Source organism: Bubalus kerabau, chromosome 1, assembly GCF_029407905.1.
Source record: "Bubalus kerabau isolate K-KA32 ecotype Philippines breed swamp buffalo chromosome 1, PCC_UOA_SB_1v2, whole genome shotgun sequence".
Lineage (NCBI taxonomy): Eukaryota > Metazoa > Chordata > Mammalia > Artiodactyla > Bovidae > Bubalus > Bubalus kerabau.
In genome coordinates, this window is record NC_073624.1 from 56,621,718 (window position 1) to 56,646,185 (window position 24,468).

A 24,468-nucleotide genomic window follows, 5' to 3' on the forward strand; every position below is an offset into this window, starting at 1 on the left:
TCCTAATATTGAGGGGCAAGTTTCAAACATAAAGTGTTTGACTGAATTTACTTTTTATAAATCTATTTTATGAAATAAATTTTGGCCTGAAAAGGTAGTTCAACTAGCGAGTCTAATTGTGTATTTGGGAAATAAATTTTGGCCTGAAAAGGTAGTTCAACTAGTGAGTCTAATTGTGTATTTGGGAAATGGAGTCGTTTTCTTTTATGTGGTAGTACATTCATGAATAGGGTAGTATATTCATGCTGTAATAAGGTATATAGAATAGTAAAATTATAAAATGAAAAAAGGTTAAGAAATGTAATGAATATTAAATATAGCTCTAAGAATATCTGAAGAAAATTAACAATATAATATTTTCCCCAAATGTTTAAAAAGTACTTAAATATAAATTTAAACACTTAGATTTACCGTATAGTCCCACATTGTTGCTCCTCCAAATGTAGATAACACAAAGATGATCACTAAAGCTATCTGAATTTCAGTTACATCCACTCTAAAAAGGAAAGATAAAGAATAGAGGTTTGTAAACCAAATTCCCGAATATGAAGGTTCATTAACCATATATTGAAATCAAAGATGTAAAAATCTACATAGGCTTAGTTTATTTTTACCTTTAGTTCCATCACTGAATTATCAATTAACTACACTGTTAAGTGAAAAAGCCTACAGGAACAATGTGCTCACATATAGGTAAAAAACTTGTGTAGCATATATACAATTGCTAGTAACAGCGCTGAGATTACAGAAAGCTTTTATCTTCTACTTTATATACTTCTGCAAAGTTTGAATTTTTAATAATAATCATGTATTACTCTTGTAATCTGGAAAAATTAATAGTAACATAAAAACAACCAGATGATTTAAGGCAAATTCATAAACACTCTCAAGTCAATTTCATTAAAAAGTAGGGAAAATTCCAATAGTTTTTCTCATTATGTTGCTGATAGTCATTATAATTTTTGGTTTCCACAGACATTTCCTCTCTCTATATAAACATACTTGTAAAAGTGTCAGCCACTCAGTTTTGTCTGACTCTTTGTGACCCTATGAACTGTAGCCTGCCAGGCTCTTCTGGCCATGGAATTCTCCAGGCAAGAATACTGGAGTGGGTAGCCATTCCTGTCTCCAGGGGATCTTCCTGACCCAGGAATTAAACCAAGGTCTCCTACACTGCAGGCAATTCTTTACTGTTTGAGCCAACAGGGAAGCCCTAAACATAAACTTCTTTTAAAAACCCACTAAACCAAGCAACATCAGTCTCTAATCTGCATCCTCTGAAGCTACCAATTCCTCTCTCCTTTGCTCCATAAACAGGTTAGCAAATAGTCCACATCTGTAATTTCCTCCTCTCTTCATATTGCTGCATAATCCACTACAGTCCAGTTTTTGGCCTCATTCTATTAAAATTGTTTAAGGTAAACAGTGACTTTCAATTTGTTGAATGTAAGGGATGCATTTTGGTTACTATCTCACATAACTCCTCTCAATAGTTAAATTGCTGATCACACCCCTCTTTCTTGAAAAGCTTTGCTGTTTTTATGCCATGTTCTCTCGTGATTCTCCTACCTTTCTGGAAGATCTTCCCAGCCTCCTTCTTCCATATCTTAAATGCTACTGTTTCCAGAATTCCTCTTTTCTCTTTTTAGATTCTCTGAATATTATATCTATACTTAAGACTACCATCTATATGCCAATGACCTCTAAATCCATTTCTCCAAATCCATCTATTTTTTTCTGAGCTTCAGATTTTATGTGTCTATCTCCTTTGCATCTCCTCTTAGATGCCCTGCTAGAGGAATACTTACTGCTCTGCAAATACAAAAAATGTAGGGATTAGATGATAAAATAGATCCAGCTATGGAAGAAAAGACTTCTCAGCTGAGTTATTTTGAGGGCATTTAGAGGGAAAAGGCAATGGCACCCCACTCCAGTACTCTTGCCTGGAAAATCCCATGGATGGAGGAGCCTGGAAGGCTACAGTCCATGGGGTCGCTGAGGGTCTGACACGGCTGAGCGACTTCACTTTCACTTCTCACTTTCATGCACTGGAGAAGGAAATGGCAACCCACTCCAGTGTTCTTGCCTGGAGAATCCCAGGGACGGGGGAGCCTGGTGGGCTGCCGTCTGTGGGGTCGCACAGAGTCGGACACGACTGAAGTGACTTAGCAGCAGCAGAAGGAGAAGGTGACTGGAACATTAACGCACAAATAAAGGAAAATGTAATGACATCCAGTATTTGTAAGATCAGTGATAGGCAAATCAAGGCCTCCAGACTGCATGGAGAAATAGTCAAGTTAATTGAAAAAGGTAAACTAAGTAATATAACGTATGGTATTTTGTGAAGAAAAAAGAGGAAAAGTACTGACATTTACTGAGCATCTGAGTCTTATGAGCTATATATACATTATACCTGTTTTTTGGGAAAGAGAAAGTGAAATGATTTTTCCACACTTGTATTGAAAACAGTTGGATACTGCTATAGAAAAATGACTTCAGAGCCAACATTCTTTCCCCTACACCTATGATTTATTATCAGGATTTTGTACTCTTTTTCAAGTAACAGTGCAGAATTCCATTAAGTTAATCTATAATTTTTCCAGGGTATGACTAGTGACCAGAAGCAACTAGGAAAACTGACAGAAATTACAGGACAAACTTTCAGTAACTAAATGACATATACAGGGATTGAGCTAGGGACCTTGGTTTCACACATGCATCATTCATACCACAGAAAGCGTCATTCTTCCTCTTTTAAGAATAAACTATATAAATGACTAAATTTTTTTGGAAATTTATTATTGTTTATTGACAGATTTTTCAGGACATCCATCCTAGCCACTTGACAGTTGATACTGACTGACTTTGGAAGTATTTACAGAAGCTTGGCTGATGTCCCACATATAGATCCTTCTTATAGTGTTAAGCTGGACCATCCATGTGTATCCTACTCAATGTTCAATGATGCTTTTACTTTGATAAAGTGAAACCATACAGAGGAGGATCTGTGCCATAGAGAGTAAGCATTTTACATGCTTCAAATCCTGGGCAATGCAGGATCTCCTCCAGTCCCTCACATGTCTGGTGCTCAACCACAGCAACCACTTCCCTAATGTTCTGAGTACTTCCGTTCCTCATCCTCCTGCCTACAATGCTTTTGCCCCAATCTGTCTGGCATATCCCACCCACAAGTGACCCATCTTTCTATGTCCAATTCTAGGCACACTCAGTCAACTGACACTCAACTAACACTCTCAGTCAACAGTAAATGAGTATAAAGTGTACAACTAGGCCAGGAATGTAAAATAATTCATTTCAGAAAGATTTTTAATGAAGTTAAAAGTCAAAGAGGTAAAGTCTAAGTCATTAAATAACTGCTGCTACTGAACAACAGTCGTTAAGAGTGTGGGGTTTGGAGAGTTGAGTTTAACCCTGGCTCCACACTTTTTTAGCAGTATAAGGAAGTTACAGAACTTCTCCACCTCACTGGTACAGTTGCAGCAATACCCTCAACAGGGTTAATGTGAGGAATAAATGAGAAAAGGCATGTAAAGCACTGAGTACACCAGCAGAACCACACAAGTGCTCAACAGCTGACAGCTGTGACTATTCTGTAATTTAAAGTCAATGTGAAAAACTGCCAGTGGCTTTCACTCCGCTAAATGATCCATTGTTTTGAGCTTCTCCTTTCAGTTATCATTATCAGAAGGTTTTTTTTTTTTTTTTTTTTCCCAGAGCTGCTGCTTCTCCCAGGAAGCACTAAAGTGCTGCAGGAAAGAATCTGAAGACAGGGGAAGCCAAAGCTGAGAATGAGCCAAAGGGAGATGGCTACTAAAGGGTCAGGCAAAGAGGGAGCTGATGAGAAAGACAGAGAACAGAGTTCCAGTCTTGTGCACTGTTTCCTGGTGTCTAAGAATAAAGCATCTGGGGCAAATAGTACAAGATGCTTTTACACTATCTCACCAACTGTACACCACAGCTGAGATTCTCATGACTGCTGTTGTTCGGGACTGCTGTAAAGGGGTTCCCCTTTATGGACACACAAAAATTTGACCATAAAGGACCTTTAGATTCCATATCTCATTATTTTATCTTTTAGCCAAATGCTTCTTTTTTAGGTACTTTATATTCTTTTTCTACTTTATTCACATCCCTTATTTTTCTTTTTCTCTTGTCAATGTAAACTTGGGCTAGTAAGTTGGAGAGGGAGAAAAAATAAAATTATCATCAAGTATGTAACTATAACAAGAAGAACACCTAAAAGACTAAACCTAAAATATAACATTTATGGATGCTTCAATAGATTAAAAGGTAATTTAAATTCATGATTGACAGTTTGTTCCCTTTATTATGAATAAATGAAGTATGACAGTGAAAATGAATTTGATTATATCTTAAAATATACAACTTAAAATACATACTTACTTTCCAAACCTCAACACGCCTGAAACATAAGTCTGCCAGTGAGCACAATAAAACATGAACATCCCAATAAAAGAGCAGAAAAACAACCAGTCAGGATGAGTTCCTAAGCGAACAGCAATTGAAGCTCCAACTGCCATAAAAACTGAAAGAAATAAGGTTTAGAAACCATTAAGTATTTAAAATAAGTTAAATAATTGCCACTAAATGTTTAGAAATGTAGAGTTTTAAGGTGCGTAATCTTGGCATTAAAATTAAGCAAGAATAAACTACTAAACATACATTTTTAGTGTATTTACAAAAAAATACACTTTGCAAAATTGCTCCCAAATGTAAACCAAAACAAACCAAACAGCTCAGTTCATTTTTTAAGCCATCATTAAAAAACAAACAAACAAAAAACAACTGTAGGAAAAAAATCTCCACTAACTTACCTGTGGAAAGAGAGTCGCAACCATGGTCAAAAAGTTCCCCTAAAGGAGAACAAGAATTTGTTCTTCTGGCTTGTTTCCCATCAATAGCATCCAGTGACTGGTAGATGAAGAGTCCTAATGCACATAAAAGGTATGTCCAGTATGGTGCCTAACATGAAATGTTAACAATGAAGACTGGTGAGGGACAATAAGCCAGCTTCTGTTTGAAAACAGCTCAACCAAGCCAACCAACACATTTTCTTATGTTCTCGCTTTATAGCACCTCAGCATGATATAAAGAACATTCATAACCCTCTTTCTACAGATATGAATTAAATTAAGAAATGAATTGCTCTAGATTGGGTAGGAGGTCACAGAATATATTATAGGAAGCAGGAAGTTAAACAACTGAATGAGGATTAGGACCCTGATTTTGATTCTTAGCCCACAGCTCCTTTAATATAATACTATTCATATATGGCACTGGATTTGAAATTATTCGGTAAGTCTCCACTGTGAAAGAAGAACTTAAAGACAAACCACAGACCCCTGCTTCCATTTATGATGGAATATCAGGGACTGGATTTACTCTCCCACCTTGGATAACTAGAAACGCGATCAAATAAACAAAACAACCATGTTCAGACATTGCAGCCAGCGCAGCATTGTGATCCCTGACAGAAGGGAAGTAAGTGACATGAGCCCTCTGAGTACTCCAGCTTAGTGCCAACGGGCAGTGTCCAGCCCGCAGTGCAGGAGTGGGGACCTGGAAGAGCCCAGTGATCCTGCTGTGTTGAGGAGCAACAGAGCAGAGCTCAGGAAGGTCAAGGCAGACAGAATCTGTGGCTCAGAGCACTGGTAAGGAGAGGGGCACATGTTGTGGAGATCTACAGAGGGGATCTTTGAGTCTTTGGCTGAGAGGTGACCTGTGCCTAATGAGAAAAAACTACCAATGAAGGCCAGGGAAAGAACCACATTCCCACCAGGTACAGCAGAAAGACCTTGTATACTTGTGGCACTGGGTAGAGTTCTCAGAACTGTAATGCTTTAGCAGTGGGGATAAATTAGCCTTAGACTAAAGGTTTCTCTGATAGCCTTAAAAGATGTAAAATCCAGCCTCAAAAGGATCTGACTGATTTCAGGTAACTTACCTATAGCCAACACAAAGTACATCTTAAAGGAAAACCCCATCAAACCTAGTACCCCTGAATGTAAAATTCACAATGTTTGGCATCTAATTAAAAAACTACTAGTCACTCAAAGAAGCAGAAAAATATGCTGACAACTAGGAGTAAAATCAATCAAAACAATCAGACCCAGGAATGACAGAGAGAGTGAAATCTGCAGAAGAGGACATTAAAAGTTCTGATAAATATGCCTCATATGTTCAAGAAGGTGGAAGAAAAGCATGACAGACTCCAGTGAAATTTCTAGAATGAAAAGTACAATATTTCAAATGTAAAATATACTATATGAGATTAACAACATATTAGATACTGCAGAAGAAAATATCAGTGAATTTACAGACTATTAGAGGAAAATATCCAATATTGTGCATTAAAAAAAAAGGCTAAAAATAATTGAACTGGGCCTCAAGCAACCTGTGGGATATATGTAATTACAGTCTCAGAAGGAGAGAAAAGAAAGGGTTGGACATGGAAAATACAAGAAAAAATAATGGCTGGAAATGTCCACATTTGATAAAATCTATAAACTCACATATCCATGAAGCTCAGCAAACCCCAAGCAGAATAAGTATTTTTTTAAAAAACTCACCAAGGCACATCATAATCAAACCACTGAAGACCAGTGATGAAGAGAATATCATTTAAGAAGCCAGAAGAAAAAGACACATTACATACAGAACCATAGATAAAAATGACAGAGAGTCAGTGAACTTGAAGGTGGGTCAATAGAAATGATGCAATTTCAACAAAAGAGAGCAAAAGAATTTTATTTATTTATTTTGAGAAGAAGGATTTTAAAACAACCATTCTTTTCTTTCAGCACTTTATAAATGTATTCTACTTCCTCAGGGACCCATGTTATGAAAGCAATGGCCAACCCAGAATTCTGCCTCAGAAATGAAGTACAGCAAAAGTGTTGAGACGTAGGGTTTCAAAGTTAGATCTGTGTTTGAGTTCTTGGCTCTGTTATCTAATAGCCAAGTGACCCTGGGCAAGTCATTTAAACTTCTAAACTTTGGTTACCTCATTTGTAAGATGCAAATAAAACTTGTAGTTGTACACAATGAAAAAATTCTTAAGATAGTTCTTTACACACACCAGGCATGTAATAAGTGCTCAACAAAGTTTAGCTATTGTCATTAAACATTCTAAAATGATATTTGACATATCAATGTGGGTATGGCTTATGTGGCAAGTCTTCAAATAACCAATCAACTTGCTACCTCATTCCTCAATCTTTCAAAGTAAACAAAAGTTTATTTTGAACTTTAACAAATATTTCATTATTTGTTAATATTAGATACCCAGTGTTAATAGCTACACTGCTGTTGTTGTTTAGTCACTAAGCCATGTCCGACTCTTTTGCCACCCCATGGAATGTAGCCCTCCAGGCTCCTCTGTCCATGGGATTCTCCAGGCAAGAATACTGGCATGGGTTGCCATGCCCTCCTCCAGGGGATCTTTCCAACCCAGGAATCGAACCCGTGTCTCTTGATCTTCTGCATTGGCAGGTGGATTCTTTACTACAGTGCCACCTGGGAAGCTCCTTTCCACTGAATCCTTTTCCCCTAAATGACAGAAAGTAAATCATCTACATGAAGATGTTCCAATTCTCCCTTCTTATACAGAAACTTCTTATATGGAAAATTTGGAGATTCTCAAGAAGCAACTCCCAAAGGTCCACATTAAAAAGCTCCTGATTCTAACTTCTGATCTGGGAGCCTGGCAGCAGATAAGTCTAAAGGTCAAGGTGTTAACAGAAATCCATGCCGAAATAAATTTGGTTGCTCCTGGATACCACGGTTGGGGGTGGACTCTGCCCTTTATTTGGAGAAAGGAATGAAAACTGGCTCGCTGGCCTAACATGACCTCACTAGGATATCAATGGAGTTAAGATTTAGAGTTTAAATGGGGAAAGAGGGGCAGGAGGAATTTCAACAGGAAAGACAGAGAGAAGGGCTAAGCAGGAATGAAGGTAGAGTCCTGAAAGTGAAAGGTTTATTCATGAGTCCATGACCAGCTCATGTTTCTGGAACAGATGATCCACAGGTCATTACAAGAGAGACTGGAAAGGTAGTAATGTTATCTTAAACAGTACAACAAAGGACTTTCAAAAATGCATTATTTTGTTAGAAACAGCAATCCACAGAGACAAGGCAGCTATTATGTTCTTTTTATTACAGATAAAAGTGAAACTTAGGGAGGGGTGATAAAGTTCCATCAAGAAGAGAGTTAGACTGGATCCAGGAAGCAAACCCTAGTTTTATGACCTGGCCCATGAGATGAGATCTATCGGATTTATTGCCCTGCAGGCTACACAGACTAGGTGCAGCTTCCCATCTGGATTCTTATCTATTCTTTCAAACCTGCTGAGAAGCACTTTCCTGCCCCAAAAAATACAATTTCTTTTTTTTTTCTTTCTTTTTTTTTTTTTTTTAACTTTAAAATATTGTATTGGTTTTGCCATATATCAACATATATCCGCCACAGGTATACACGTGTTCCCTATCCTGAACTCTCCTCCCTCCTCCCTCCCCATACCATCCCTCTGGGTCGTCCCAGTGCACCAGCCCCAAGCATCCAGTACTGTGCATTGAACCTGGACTGGCGACTCGTTTCATATATGATATTATACATGTTTCAATGCCATTCTCCCAAATCATCCCACCCTCTCCCTCTCCCACAGAGTCCAAAAGACTGTTCTATACATCAGTGTCTCTTTTGCTGTCTCGTATACAGGGTTATTGTTACCATCTTTCTAAATTCCATATATACGTGTTAGTGTATCGGAGAAGGCAATGGCACCCCACTCCAGTACTCTTGCCTGGAAAATCCCATGGATGGAGAAGCCTGGAAGGCTGCAGTCCATGGGGTCACTGAGGGTCGGACACAACTGAGCAACTTCCCTTTCACTTTTCACTTTCATGCATTGGAGAAGGAAATGGCAACCCACTCCAGTGTTCTTGCCTGGAGAATCCCAGGGACGGGGGAGCCTGGTGGGCTGCCGTCTATGGGGTTACACCGAGTCGGACACGACTGAAATGACTTAGCAGTATACTGTATTGGTGTTTTTCTTTCTGGCTTACTTCACTCTGTATAATAGGCTCCAGTTTCATCCACCTCATTAGAACTGATTCAAATGTATTCTTTTTAATGGCTGAGTAATACAATTTCAAGTTCAATGAACCAAAGCGGTGGGAAACTGGCTGCAAGCTGAGAGAGACTTCCTACCTTTTAAACCCACGAAGGCACACTAGTCTACCAGCTGCCAGTTAATTCCCTTTCCAGTCTTCCCAAGACCACAGGGGCTGGACCTATCTTTTCTCTTCCCTGCAGTCATCACCTCCATTTCCACCTGGGAGCTATGAAATAGTTGGCAGATTATCTGTTATCTCTGCAAAACAGGCCCCAGGCGGGAGATCCTCTTGCCAGGAACAGCAGGCCTCTTCCTTCCAGAAGTCTGCTTTAAATGTGGGTCACTCCAGAAAGTTCTCCAGGTGGATGCAGGATTTCCAGAGCCATCCCAACTCAATTCCAGTTTTTAAAAAAACTTATTTTCAAAAATTTCAAATGTAAACCCAGGAAAATCAGGGCATGGATTATGAATTATAGAATTATAAAGTCATAAGAAATGGCAACCCACTCCAGTGTTCTTGCCTGGAGAATCCCAGGGACGGCGGAGCCTGGTGGGCTGTTGCCTATGGGGTCGCACAGAGTTGGACACGACTGAAGTGACTTAGCAGTAGCAGCAGCAAGCAATATGTTACTATCAGAATACTTCTATAGAAGGAGGCTATTACAAAAAGTAAAACTTCTCCAGATCATATGAGCTCCTTAACATTTAAAGTTTTAAATTATGTTATCTTTATAATATCTACTGTATCTGGGAATTCCCTGATGGTTCAGTTAAGACACTATGCTTCCACTGCAGTGGGTATGGGTTTAATCCCTGGTCAGGAAACTAAGATCCCACAGCCATGTGGTGTGGCCAAAAGAAAAAAAAAAATATCTACTGTATCTTTTAAGATCAGAACTTTATAATATATCATAGAAATCTTTCCAAGTCAAGCATAAAGATCTACACCATTTGCTTACATGACTGCATGGTATTCAATGATGTGAGTAAATCACAATTTTAAAAAATACCTTCACTAATGATGAATCTTACATGATTGTATGGAAGATTATATGTTTATTCTAGAAAATAAAATAATTACTAAGAAATAATCATAAGTTCATGTCATTCGGAGAAGGCAATGGCACCCCACTCCAGTACTCTTGCCTGGAAAATCCCATGGATGGAAGAGCCTGGTAGGCTGCAGTCCATGAGGTCGCTAAGAGTCGGACACGACTGAGCAACTTCACTTTGACTTTTCACTTTCGTGCATTGGAGAAGGAAATGGCAACCCACTCCAGTATTCTTGCCTGGAGAATCCCAGGGACGGGGGAGCCTGGTGGGCTGCCATCTATGGGGTCGCACAGAGTCGGACACGACTGAAGCGACTTAGCAGCAGCAGTAGCAGCATGTCATTCAGTCAGTTCAGTTCAGTTCAGTCGCTCAGTCATGTCTGACTCTTTGTGACCCCATGAATCGCAGCACGCCAGGCCTCCCTGTCCATCACCAACTCCTGAAGTTCACCCAGATTCACATCTATCAGGTCGGTGATGCCATCCAGCCATCTCATCCTCTGTCGTCCCCTTCTCCTCCTGCCCCCAATCCCTCCCAGCATCAGAGTCTTTTCCAATCAGTCAACTCTTTGCATGAGGTAGCCAAAGTACTGGAGTTTCAGCTTTAGCATCATTCCTTCCAAAGAAATCCCAGGGCTGATTTCCTTCAGAATGGACTGGTTGGATCTCCTTGCAGTCCAAGGGACTCTCAAGAGTCTTCTCCAACACCACAGTTCACAAGCATCAATTCTTCGGCGCTTTTCACAGTCCAACTCTAACATCCATACATGACCACTGGAAAAACCACAGCCTTGACTAGATGGACCTTTGTTGGCAAAGTAATGTCTCTGCTTTTGAATATGCTATCTAGGTTGGTCATAACTTTCCTTCCAAGGAGTAAGCGTCTTTTAATTTCATGCCTGCAGTCACCATCTGCAGTGATTTTGGAGCCCAAGAAAATGAAGTCTGACACTGTTTCCACTGTTTCCCCATCTATTTCCCATGAAGTGATGGGACCAGATGCCATGATCTTCGTTTTCTGAATGTTGAACTTTAAGCCAACTTTTTCAGTCTCCTCTTTCACTTTCATCAAGAGGCTTTTTAGTTCCTCTTCACTTTCATGTCATTAAAAAAACACTAATAAATTTAAATTGCTTGTCAGTTACATCACAAACAAAGAACTATATAAAACTTAAGTATTTGGGAAATTTTACTTTTTCTAGCTACTTGAATTAAAGGATTAGAGAAACCAGAGATTTGAACTAGAACATGTGGCAACTGTTTTTGTTCAAATTAACTCTGGATCAGAGAAGACTCATATATAGATCAGTTATTTATTGCAGGCATCATACTCCTTTTTATTTGTGTGTTTGAATGAGCACACACATCAGGAAAAGGAAAAAGAGACTTAGAAAGTGATCAGTGAACACATTTCTGTGCACTGGACAAATTTAACTTTTGGCTCAGACCCTAGAATACTGGATTTTGGGGGAATACAGTCTTAGGTTTTTCTATAAATGAAAAGGCTAACCTAGGTAGACCGCAAGGCCCCATCTTTAATATGAGAATAGAATCCTCTCCAGAGTAGGAGGTGTGTTCTCTGGTTTTAAAACCTGCTATATATACCATGGGAGCTAAATAACTAGATGGTTAAAATCAACTGATTAAGTAACAGGTTACCTCATAATTATTCAGTAAAATGGTTTCCAAATTTAAGAATACATGTCTTGGGCTTTTTTGCAGACTGGATAGGAGTATATACTCTGTACTCCACCTGCAAATGATCCTTGAATGAGCTACTTTATCTCTCAGTGCTTCAGTTTCCCTTTATGAAAAATGGGAATAATCACTGTTCTCGGCTCATTGTGAGAATTAAATGAATTATTACATGTCAAGTGCTTAGAAAAGTGCCTAGTATATGGGAAGAGCTCAGTAAATTTTAGTTATTATTATTTCTGATACTATATAAGATACTTTTTGAGTGATTCTTAGGTAAACTTTTCATTTTAATACTTATGTCTTTAACCTATTTTAAAAATAATAATTTTAAAACTAGCTAGCACAGCTATCAAGCCTATAATTGTACAGATATTAAGGCTTTGAGTCTAAGTTTTTAAGGAGTAGATTTAAAGTTTATGTAAAGAAAAACAGTATCGGTAATACACAAAAGCAAAAATGTTCCCAAATTAAAATTTAGGAAATACTGAAACTATACATGCCTGCTTCTATGAATTTTCACACTTAAAAAGTCCTCTTTGCTTTAAATGGCCTTGGGTGTAAGTTGATACAGATGCAAAAGATATTACATAACCAGTAACCACTGGGTCAGCTGGCAATGGAGAGACTTCAATTATCCAAACATCAGTTGACTTCTCTCTCCATAAAAAATAAAAACTGCATTTAGACAAAGATCAGGCATGTGTGAAAAACTGTAATGCTGGTACAGCGTTAGAAGGTGGACTTTGTACCCAGTTGGGTGAGTCTAGTGATTTTTTTAAATATAATTAAATTTATTTTTAATTGGAAGATAATTGCTTTATAGTATTGTGTTGGTTTCTGCCAAACATCAACATGAATCAGCCACAGGTATACCCAAGTCTAGTGATTTTTGAGAGAAAACTCATGGAATTTTAATAGACTGCTAATCTGACTGCTCTAACCTGGATTATGTGCCTGTGACACAGTTGAGCCTGTGACCAGAGGCACTTCATTGTTTACAGAGGGAGGGTTCCCACTGGAACCGAGGCTGGGGAGGCTCCAGAGGCTTGGTGGACAGGAAGCCAAGAGTCACTCTCCATCCCTCCCAGCAGGAAGGCCCTAGCAGCTCACTGGCTTACCCCAACCTCAGTTCAGGGCAGGGGCCAGCGTTTGAGGGGAGCACACCCACCTTCTTACAGTAAGGCAGGTTACCAGCTGGGGGTGGAAACCAGGCAGGGCACGAACACCCAACAGCATTCAACCAACTTCAGGGCCAGAGGGACTTTCTCAGGACAGTAGAAAGCTGTACTTGAAAGACAGCATTCCTTCTCTTAAGTTTAGTGTAAACAGTCGTATTCTTTTTAAAAACCTCTTTGAGCACTTACTAGAATTCTTGCTGACAATGCCAGCCTCTCACTAGGCAAAGGGAAACAGGCAGGGAGGGGAGCGAAGAGAACCCCAGGACAGATCTACCGTCACCGTCAACTCCTTTGGGTACCTTCACATCTGTTTTGCTCTGTAACTTCACAGAACCCAGGTGATTGGAGCTTCTGCCCAGGTAAAACCCATCAGGAGCAGGATTTAAGGCTCCTTCTGTACTCACAAGGCCATGTTTTATCCACACTCGAACCAGAATTCTAAAGGGGAAACTGTCTGTTCCTTGGGAATCAAGCACAGGAAAGCCACAGGCATCAGAGCTACTTCTACATCACCAGCAGAAGCTCCTTCTAGACAGCACTGGGATTAGGGTGAGGCCAGCAAGGCACTGTGCGTGCAGAATTGAAGGAGGCATTTTTGACCCTCAGGGCTATCTGTGCCTGCCTGCCTCACTCTACTCCCTGCCCTGCTTCTAGAACTTTCACCTCCTGCGAGGTATTTTGTTTTAGTACAAGAGGCCACTCTCTCACAAAAGTCCTGCCTTCATAAATGACCCTTCGTAAGTTACTGAACTGGAAGGAAATATTCTAGATTTCAAAGAAACCAAATCTGTAACACAATTTGACTAGGTTATTGCCTTTTCTTATTCTTCCTCCAACAAATAATTCTTTATAGTCCAAAGGCCACTCGAATCTGAATTATTTAGACAGGGAACAAACCATTTCTTAAGGTTGTAAATCTCTCCTCAGATACACTTGTTTTCGATTCATATCATAAAGGAAAGAAATTATTCAAGGCCCTTTGACCCAGCCCTATTCTGGGCACTAATCTGCTATAAACACACTCTTAATAGCAGTCACATGGATTTATATACAGATAGCAAGAGGGCAGAGCAGAAACATTTACTCAAGAAAGCCGAAAAGGGAATGGAGCCACAGTTTATGTCAGTCAAAAATAAGCAGAGAATGCTACTAAGCTGGAGCCCGAAGAACCAGACTCGAATCACCAAATTTTCTTATTGAGAGGGGACGCAATTCAATGCTTGTTTTCTGTTTGCCCTGACTCTTGCTTACTCATGTCAAAACTCCCTAGACCAAATTGATAAGTATTTAATCTGAAACAAGCTAAAACTGAATATGGATGGAAAAACATAATCTCCCAAGATTATAAATTGCTATTTCCTGCAGGCAGTCAATAGTTTAGCAAATATTTACCAAGTGTCTACTTTACACAAGGCACTGTGCTATGGAGAATATTCAAATAAATGGGCAATTGCTGTCTGAACTTAAAATATGGTAGACTGTCTTACTCGATAAGGACATACATAACCAAACATCACATCACACACATAACCAAAATAAAATGGAGAAGTTCCACAGGAGAACTACAAAGACCTGCAGCAGAGGTATAGTCTTTCAGCTTGGAATCCTGGACTCAGTTTAAAGAGGTTAATTTATTTCCCTTTAGTTTCCTCATCTATAAAATGAGGATAATAGTAGTACCTTTTCATAAAGTTGTAGAGAGGATTAAATGAGATAATAGACAAAAGCAGTTTAAATGAATGCCTAGCACATAAGTGTGTGCGTGTGAATGCTAAGTTCCTTCAGTCATGCCCGATTCTGTGCAGCACTATGGGCTGTAGCCTACAAGGTTCCTATGTCCATGGGATTTTCCAGGCAAGAATAATGGAGTGGGTTGCCAGGCCCTCCTTCAGGGGAATCTTCCCGACAGGGATCGAACCCATGTCTCTTACATCTCCTGCATTGGCTAGTTCTTTACCACTAGCGCCATCTGGGAAGCCCCAAGTACGTAAGTAATTCCCAGTAATTGTTAGTTAAAAAGTCACTCAGTCATGTCTGACTCTTTGTGACCCCATGGACTGTAGCCTGCCAGGCTCCTCTCTGTCCATGGGATTTTCCAGGCAAGAGTCTTGGAGTGGGTTGCCATTTCCTTCTCCAGAATGTTAGTTATCATTGCTATTATTATGGAAGTTCATAGGATTAAGTAGTTGATTTGACTTCAGAGAAGGAAGAAAAATTTCCTAAGGAGGTAGTGTTAGGAATGGACACTGAGAGATGAAGTGGGACAGGAGAAAGAAAGAGGAAGGAGAAAAGAGAGGGACAAGAAGGAAAGAAATCTTAAAAAAAAATTTTTTTTGGCTGCACTGCGTGGCATGTGGGATCTTAATTTCTCAACCAGGATTGAACCCCCCTCTCCAGCCCCAGCCTCCATTAGAAGCATGGAGTCTTAACCACTGGACTGCCAGGAGAAGTCCCAAGAAATACCCTTGATATAGGAAGTGGTTCAATTTGGCTGGAGTAGAAAGTTCCTTAATGAAATGGTGGCGTGACATGCAGTTCAGAGCACCATTGCACAACAACGTAAATCACTTAACTTTCTTCTACTAATTTCTCGTCATCCCCAGTCATGTCCTAGAATATCAATACAGTTAAAAAGTAGATCAAATATTATTATTAACATAGATATGTAGTGAGCATTAATCTTAAATGGGTAGACTAACCCAAGCATCAGAGTCTAAAAACTGTATGGGCTTTCCCTGACCCTTTCTGGAAGGAATCCACCAAGTCTGAAAAAGTACTAACTCTTAAGTTTAAGAATCAGAAAACACATTTCAAGCCAGGTTAAAGACACTCCAGGCCTCAACTTCCTCTTAATAAAATGTATGCCACTATTAGTTCAGGATGGCTGGACAGAAGAAATACTAAAATGGTGCGAAGGCCTTTCTAGGAAGGGAGAAAACTTGCCAGCCTCCTTGGGTTGATATGAGACACAAATGCAACAATGAATGTGAAAGCATATTACACACCTGATAAGCATTACATAAAACACAAGGTATTTTTCCTGCAGATCACCCAGAAAAGAAAGAACTGCAGATGAGACGGTGGTGGTATATGGTAAAAAGAATCGGGCTTTGTAATCAGGCCTTCTTAGATCTGAACCTTGTCAGATCCTGTCTCTGTGGCCTATGAACTGCAACGTTCCTTTTGTGGTCTTGCTGGGATATTATCAGACAGGCAGCGTGACTCCTGTAACGGTGTTTCCCCTCACCGCTACAGCCACTTAGAAACATGTGCAGGATCTAATTACATTTCAGAAACACTTCTCAGTTTCATCTTGTTTTTTTCAAACTTTACTTCCTGTTTTTAGGTCATCCTGATTCCTTTTTTTTTAAGTCCCTCAGATCCTCCCTGTCTGCCACCTTTTTCCTTTTTTTTTGAATGAATGAGGCATAGCCTAAAAATTAATAATTTAACCTGTTCCATCAGGCCCCATCCCCTGTCATCCCTGAACAGAATCTCCTGGACTTCTCTGCCTTGTCCTGCTCTTTGGAAGTGCTCAACAGATGGTTATTAAATTAATATTGAAAAGTTCATGATTTAACTGGCAAATAGAAACATTCAAATGTTGTCAGCCAAACCAAGGCCCAATAAAAACTAAACTTTATTATAGGTTTGCAGGACATTTTTCATAAAAGTAATATTTTTAACAGGTTGAACAAATTCTAATTTTCTACATTTATCTGCATGTAATATATCATTTAGTCCTCACTGCATTCTTGTGAAATTTGGCAAGTATTGGCAAGTATTATTTCTATTTTACATGAGGAAAGCATGCCCACGTTGTCTGTCATTCCATGGTGTGGCAAAGCCACATTAGAACCAGGCTTTCCGTTCTGGCCCAGTGCACCTTCCATTCTGGCACACTGCCTCTGGGGAATTCTGCAAACAGGCTTCCACTTACATTTTTTAAACAATATGTAAATGAATTGACAATGGGAACGTCTGCCGAAAAATCAAATATTAATATAACTAACATCCATCAATCTATGTTTAAAATGTAGGCTTCATCAAATACTTTAAAAAAAAAAAAAAAAAGGATCCATGTATGGAGGGCACTGTATTCCTATCCAACCTCAAGTCAAATTAGTTCTCCACAGGATCTATACTCCCTGGAGAAGGAAATGGCAACCACTCTAATCTTCTTGCCTGGAGAATCCCATGGGCAGAGGAGCCTGGCAGGCTGCAGTCTATGGGGTCGCAAGAGTCATAGACAACTTAGCCACTAAAACAACCAACAAACCAGGACCTATACTCAAATATGATTATAAACGGGATCTCTATGTGGAGGGCAAAGAAAAGAAAGCAATGTCACAGAACGTGCAATGTAGTCTTTATTCCAGGTATTCTAAAAAGCCATAGATGGGAGTGGCCCCCTCTGCCTCCTGCTCCCCCCATCACACTCAGTCCAGGGGACGCTTCTGATTAACAGGTGTCAACGAAGAAAGAGGAAGTAGTTAATCTCTTAAAACTAACTTATCTTTGATCAGCGCTATCAGTAATTACAGGATCACTAGCACAGCCTTTGAGAAACAGATGGTTAAGTATAAAAGTGTTCAAAGGGCATTTCGGACTTGGTCAACCAAACCACAAGCCCTAAGGCCAGGCGGGACGGAGATGGGGGTGTTCAGTGACCAGTGTGCAAAGTCACCGACTGCTTGTCCACCCACCCCCAACTTGGCGCAGAATGGGGCGGCGGCCAGACAGGCAGGCCCCTCGCTCGCAGTGGCCGAGACAGCCCGTCCGCCGCCCCGCGGGTGGACGGGACTGGGCAGTGACCTTGAGAGCCCCTCCGCCGTCCGGAGGAGGCTCGGGGTACATGCGCGACTGGGTAGGGGCGTGATAGTCTCCAGGCAGAGCGGAGAAGGCTCGCGGCGGCAGCGGCGCGGGGGTAAAGGCGGTGTCCACCCCTCCGCGGTCCCGGGCGGCTCTGCCGCGCGCGCGGGTTGGCGGAGTGGGGCGCCCCGGGAGCCTCCAGGGCCGCACCTGCGCCGGGGCTCGGCTCAAGAGGGGAAGCAGTTGGGGGCCCACGGGCGGCGGGCGGTCGGCGGGCCCTACCTCCTCGGTGACCGTGGGGCAGTAGGAGATGAGCACGAGCGTGGTGAGCATGTTGATGGCGAGGCCCAGGAGGGTGATGGAGTTGGGGGCCATCCACAGCGGGATCCACTGGAGCAGCCAGGTCCAGTAGAGCTGCAGTGGCGGCTCGAGCAGCGAGACGCCCGCCGCGGTGTAGCGGTGCTCCTCCAGCCGCCGCAGCTGCGCCGCGCTCAGCGGCTCGGTCAGCGCCTTCAGCCAGCGCGGCGCCGGCCTGGCCCCGGCGCCCGCCGCCATGGCCGCCTGCGGGCCCCGCCGCTGCGAGCGAGCGCAGCCCGCGCGGGGCTCCAGGGCGGGGACAGGTGGAGGGAGGGGCTCGAGGGCCCGGGCCTGCGCCGGCCGGGTGGGACTCGCCGGTCCGGCCCGCGGCCGAGGTCGAGGTCAGGCCGGGCCGCCCCTGGTCCCGGGGCCCCCGCCCCTAGAGCCGCCGGCCGCAGGGGGGCGGGGCCTGGGGGGGTGCGCGGGGAGGGGGCGGGGCCGCCTCGTGAGGGGTCCAGCCGGCGCGACCGGTCCGCCCAGGCCTCCGGGTCACCTCGGGGTGCTCCACCGACCGTCACTTTCTAATTGGCACACAAAGGGCCCAGACTCCCCCAAGATCCCGATGCACCTGCCTCTAAGGTCCGATTCTTCTCCCGGGACCGCTGGTGACGCTCCCCGGAGGGAAATCTCGCCCGCGGGACAGTTGGTAGCGGGTTCCTCTAACTCGTGCGGTGTGCATAGCTCGGTTCTCCTCTTTGGCGAACGCCTTGGTCTTCAGCCAAACTGAAGGACGCCGCTGCCTGCAGACCCGGGGTCTGCGGGATACTGTGTGAGAACATGGTTTTTGCCCATCTTGGGTCACTGGTTTGAGGGCCCCATCCGTTGGCCCATAGAGAGGTCCTGTTTGATAAATGTACGGGGACAGGATAGGTCTTCCTCCCAACCCCCAGGACTGGGGGGCCTGGCCGTGTATTAGCTCTAAAGAACCCTCACTTTCCGGTTCAGGGATCAAGGTTCAGGGTTCAGATTCCAAAGTATTGGAACTACCAATCAGGATTTAGAAACACGGTCTAACAAGGGGACTGAATGGTTGGAACCCAAATGCCTATTTTTCAGAGCAGCCCATACCGATAACCATGTTGTTGTTGGTTTTTTTTTTTTTACACACACCGTTCCCCCCAAAGACAAGGATCCAGGTGGTACCTTCCACTGCCCACCACACAATGGCAGTTCACCAGCCCCTTACCTCACAATGCACTCTTTAGACCAAGGGACAGCCTGTCATAAACATATCATTTTGCACAACCAGCGACAAGCCTGACAGTTGCCTTTTCTTCACCTCAGGGTTCTTATCGGTAGGCACTTCTCTAAGACACTGAACTAACTCAGAAGCTGCTTAGTGACAGTCGTGTTGGGCAGTGGTTATCAGCGGGTACAGTTTGTCCGACAGATGCCACCACAACACCTTGGAGATGGGCTAACAAACTACTACCCAGCCCACCACCTGTTCCCATACAGCTTATAAACTACAGATGGTTTTTAGACTTTAAATGATTAAAAAAAGAATTTTTTTCTGTGATGCAAAATAACATAAAATTCATATTTCAGTGCCACTAATAAAGCCATGTTTATGCCTTACATACTAATTATGACTGCTTTCATGCTCCAAGGGCAAATTTTAGTGATTGTGATAGAGACCATATAGCCTGAAAAGACTACAATATTGACTGTCTAGCATTTTACTCAGAGAAGGCAATGGCACCCCACTCCAGTACTCTTGCCTGGAAAATCCCATGGACGGAGGAGCCTGGTGGGCTGCAGTCCATGGGGTCACTAAGAGTTGTACACGACTGAGCAACTTCACTTTCACTTTTCACTTTCATGCATTGGAGAAGGAAATGGCAAGCCACTCCAGTGTTCTTGCCTGGAGAATCCCAGGGACGGGGGAGCCTGGTGGGCTGCCGTCTATGGGGTCGCACAGAGTCGGATACGACTGAAGCGACTTAGCAACAGCAGCAGCAGCATTTTACTGAAAAAAATTTGGCAATCTCTTCTTTAGAAGAATAGGAGCGTGTCTGTAGACCAAACCATGCATTGAATATCCATTTCCTAGTCTCTTATGTGAAAAATGATACTTAAAAATGCAGGAAAGGAATCAGAATGATAGAGATTCATTCTTAACTCTGTTGGGGGTTTTGTACAGTAAACTTGGAGATACCTATCTTTTAACTTGGCAGGGTCACAAATGAGTCAAGGAAAAATCCTTTTCCAGTTTAATAAATTTATGTTATAGATAATTTTAACTATAGATCAAAAAACATGATAAAGAGAATAAAAGGGCAAGCTGGGAAAAGGTATTTCCCGCAAATAAAATCCAGATTGAATAGTACCCAGATCATATAAGGAATTTCCAGGTGGTCCAGTGGTTGGGACTCTGTGCCTTCAATGCAGGGGCTCAAGTTTAATCCCTGGTCATGGAACTAAGAGCCCACATGCTGTGCAGTGCAGCCAAAAGCGATTTTAAAGAATAAACACATTTCCTATACCCCAAAGTTCTTTCTTTAAAAAAAAAATTATCTTACTAAATTTACTAAAATTAATGATGCATTCTCTTGCCAGGAAGATTTTGGTAAAGTCCAACCTCCCTAGCTTGGCATTCGAAAGCCCAATCTTCCTTTCCCAGTCTTATTTCCCAAGTGTCTCTTCCCTCACCCGTCTCCCTAATCTGATGCTCCAGCTTCATGGGTCCATTAGCTGTTCCCAAGTACACCCAGCACTTCCTCATGCCTCACTTTGCTTCCTGGGCTTGGAGAGTACTCTCCATCTCTCATCACCCCCACAACATTGCTCATCAGTCAAGGTTCAGCTTAAATTCTGCCTTCTCTGAAATGGCCTCTCAGATTCTTCCAGTTTGATCTCTCCTGCTTCTACACAGAGTCCTTTATGCCTTGTAATCCAGTCTGCCTTGAGGCACTTGTTTATGTACTGATCTCCTTCTTGTCCAGCTCGGAGTACAAGGATTGTATCCCTGCACTGAGTATGTTCCTCAGTCCTTGGTACCGAGTAGATATCCATACACTTCAAAACTTTTTGTTTTGAAATAATAGAGTCACAGAAAATTGCAAAAATTGTACAGAGAGATTCCTTGTACTCTTCAGCCAGCCTTTCCCAATAGTAATGTCTTACATTATCCTCAGTACAAGAGACATCCGTAAGTTTTTATTTGGTGGTTTATCTTGGTTTAACTACCAGTTCTTTTTGTGTAACTTACAATCATATTTCAAATCTTCTTCCTCAGCATCTAGATCAACTTTCCACAAAATGTTCTGGTCTCATGTAGCCAGATTAAGTGTAAAATAACTGCTTCAAAAAGCCCCTAAATTTCATTGGCTTGGAAAGGCACGTGTTGCAATCAAAAAAGTCACCTGGCTAGATTTTCAGTGTAGCAGAATTTTATCTTTCAGGGACTCAAGCTATGTGTGTAAGTGTTTAGAGCTTTGGACCCACAGGCTGGAGTATTTATGAAGATTAGTGTAGTTCTGTGGTGTAAATCCTTGCCTTTTCTCATTTACATGCTCTGGTTTAATTTGTTTTTATAGTTCTGTACTTTGTGACTCTAAAGTCCAAATTTTATAGAACCATGGCACCTTACAAAATACATGAGTGGACATAAAGTGCTCAATAATAGATTGACAAAAACGTTTGCCCTCTTCTCTGCTGCTGCTGCTAAGTCGCTTCAGTCGTGTCCGACTCTGTGCGACCCCATGGACTGCAGCCCACCAGGCTTCCCCGTCCCTGGGATTCTCCAGGCAAAAACACTGGAGTGGGTTGCCATTTCCTTCTCCAATGCTCTCTTCTCTAGAAATGCTTAATTTCTGGATCAAGATCAGAAAAGCAAATTTCACAATGGAATCCCTGAGATGTTGTAATTGTGTTTTTTATCTGATATTTCGAAAGCAGTTTATGGTTGGAAACTGATTTTCCTCAGAGACACAGTTCTTAGCGGTCTGTCCTATTTATATCCTTTAACTGTTTTTATTTATTATTGTTTTCTGAGTTCTCATCCCACTGCTTTAAAATGTTTTCCATGGTATGACTTGAGCATTGGAGGGAATCTCCTTCCTCAAAAATTCCTTCTTCAGCAATTTGTGGTAAAGCCCCACAGTGAGTTATTCCTATCTTTGGATTGGGGCTTTTAGGATAAGCAGGTAGGTCAGATTTCCATGTTAGGTTGGGTCGTTATCAGAAACACCTTAGGAGCGATGCTTTTATCAGAAAGTCTTTCCTCTGAGACAGCTGAGAGAGAATGACTCCAAACAAAGAGCCATGCAAGGAACTTGTGAGAGACAGCTGGAGCTGCCCGCCCCCAACACGGATGACCACAGGAATCACCTGGAGATCCTCTGATGAGGCAGGTTCTAAGCAAATCTGGAGAGAGAGTGCAGGGAAGGTTTTCAGTCCTAACGAGCTCCCAGGTAATGCTGATGCTGCTGGAAACTGGGTTCAGTCCCTGGGTCAGGTAGATCCCCTGGAGAAGAAAATGGCAACCCACTCCAGTATTCTTGCCTGGAGAATTCCATGGACAGAGGAGTCCGGCAAGCTACAGTCCACGGGGTCGCTAAGAGATGGTTACAACTGAGCAACTAATACGCATGTGTATTAAACTGATTATATAATACCATCTACAGTGGAATTGAGATCTATTTTGTTGGTCATTGTTTCATTTGTTTTGTTTTTTGTGGCATGCAGGATCTTATTTGCCCTACCAGAGATCGAACCCATGCCCCCTGCAGTGGAAATGCAGAGTCCTAAGCACTGGACCAACAGGAGAGTCCCAGTTGTTCATTGTTGATGAGGTTTTTCGTTGTACTGTGCTTTCCAGACTGGGATACATTTAGCTCCCTGACATAATGACTGGAATGACATCATTTGAAGATCTGGGAAGAAAAAATAGTTTTCTGTGTAATAAATGCATATATCATGTAGAAGAAGGTAACCTGGATAAACTTGAACGAATAAGCAAGTGAGGGTTGTGGCAGTGGCCTCAGGCTGGGCTCTCACATCCTGTCCACCGTTTTCCTTTTTTCTGCCAAGAGGAGGGCTGTTGAGTCGGACAGGGTGAAGTCCATGCCTGAGATAATCCCAGTGAAGCACAGAAACAGGTGCTCTTTTCTTTCTGTTGTTGATTTTCTCATTTCCGTTTCCTCTTTCCTTAGTCCTTGCCTGGTGTGGTTGTTCCTGGCTTCATTTCTGTCTCATTGCTCTTGACTGCCCTTCCCTCTGTACAGATGTTAATGTGTTCGTCTGTGCTCCTTTCCTCCCTCCTACTTGACAATGATCCTGGGTCTTGGCCTTCGATGAACCCATCCTAGCCACACCCTCCTGGTCGGTCCATCACTGTTACTTAACTTCTTCAGGGAGTGGAGTTACTAGAGACTGTGGGTCAGAGTCCATGCTGGCCACTATGAAGACTTGACATTTATGGAAAGATTCATAGAACAACTCATCTCACTAATGAACTCTTGATTCTACTGCAAGACAATGTTCCTTGAACCCTAACTGTGAGCTATTATAGTTAGCTCCAACCCTATGGACTGTAGCCCACCAGGCTCCTCTGTCCATGGGATTCTCCAGGCAAGAATACTGGAGTGGCTTGCCATGCCCTTCTCCAGGGGATCTTCCTAACCCAGGGATCAAACCCATATTTCTTACATCTCCTGCATTGGCAGGCAGGTTATTTACCACTAGCACCACCTGGGAAGCCATGAGCTATTAAGAAGCCATAAGCTATTAAGTACCTAAAAATAACCCCACATAGAGAGGCTCTGCCCCTTCTTGGCAACCTCTACCATTACCCCACCTGCCTCCAACTCAGCGGTACTGCCCCACACAGGAGTGAGAACTGAATTTTCAGTGACCCCCCAGTGGACATGCAGGAATGGGGCTGGGATGATCAGCCCAGGGGCACTTCATCCCATATCCTGCAGGGGATTACATTATTTGGCTTTCTAGTCCATGGGGTCACTAAGAGTTGGACACGACTAAGCGACTTCACTTTTACTTTTCACTTTCATGCATTGGAGAAGGAAATGGCAACCCACTCCAGTATTCTTGCCTGGAGAATCCCAGGGATGGCAGGGAGCCTGGTGGGCTGCCATCTATGGGGTCGCACAGAGTCGGACACGACTGAAGCGACTTAGCAGCAGCAGCAGTGCTTAGAATTTTCCAAATGACCACATGACTCCAAATCAGCTTTGGTTTATTTTGAAACAT

General features: G+C 42.3%; 1 protein-coding gene across 2 annotated transcripts in view; it reads right to left on the reverse strand.

Annotated features, from left to right (window-relative positions):
* The window catches only part of CHPT1 (choline phosphotransferase 1), a 30,222-nt gene extending 11,560 nt beyond the window's left edge, over positions 1-18,662 (reverse strand). The window contains exons 1-4 of one of the 2 annotated variants that reach the window (XR_008712901.1): positions 18,181-18,662; positions 4,857-5,004; positions 4,426-4,567; positions 412-496 (exon numbers count right to left, since the gene is read on the reverse strand). Coding sequence is in view for 1 of the 2 variants with exons in the window: in XM_055575607.1 (XP_055431582.1) it covers positions 412-496; positions 4,426-4,567; positions 4,857-5,004; positions 18,181-18,453 (648 nt within the window). In the remaining variant the exon portion in view is untranslated. The remainder of the gene's footprint in view (positions 1-411; positions 497-4,425; positions 4,568-4,856; positions 5,005-18,180) is intronic. The other variant, XM_055575607.1, reaches the window with a different exon arrangement.
* Positions 18,663-24,468: the final 5,806 nt, after the last annotated feature.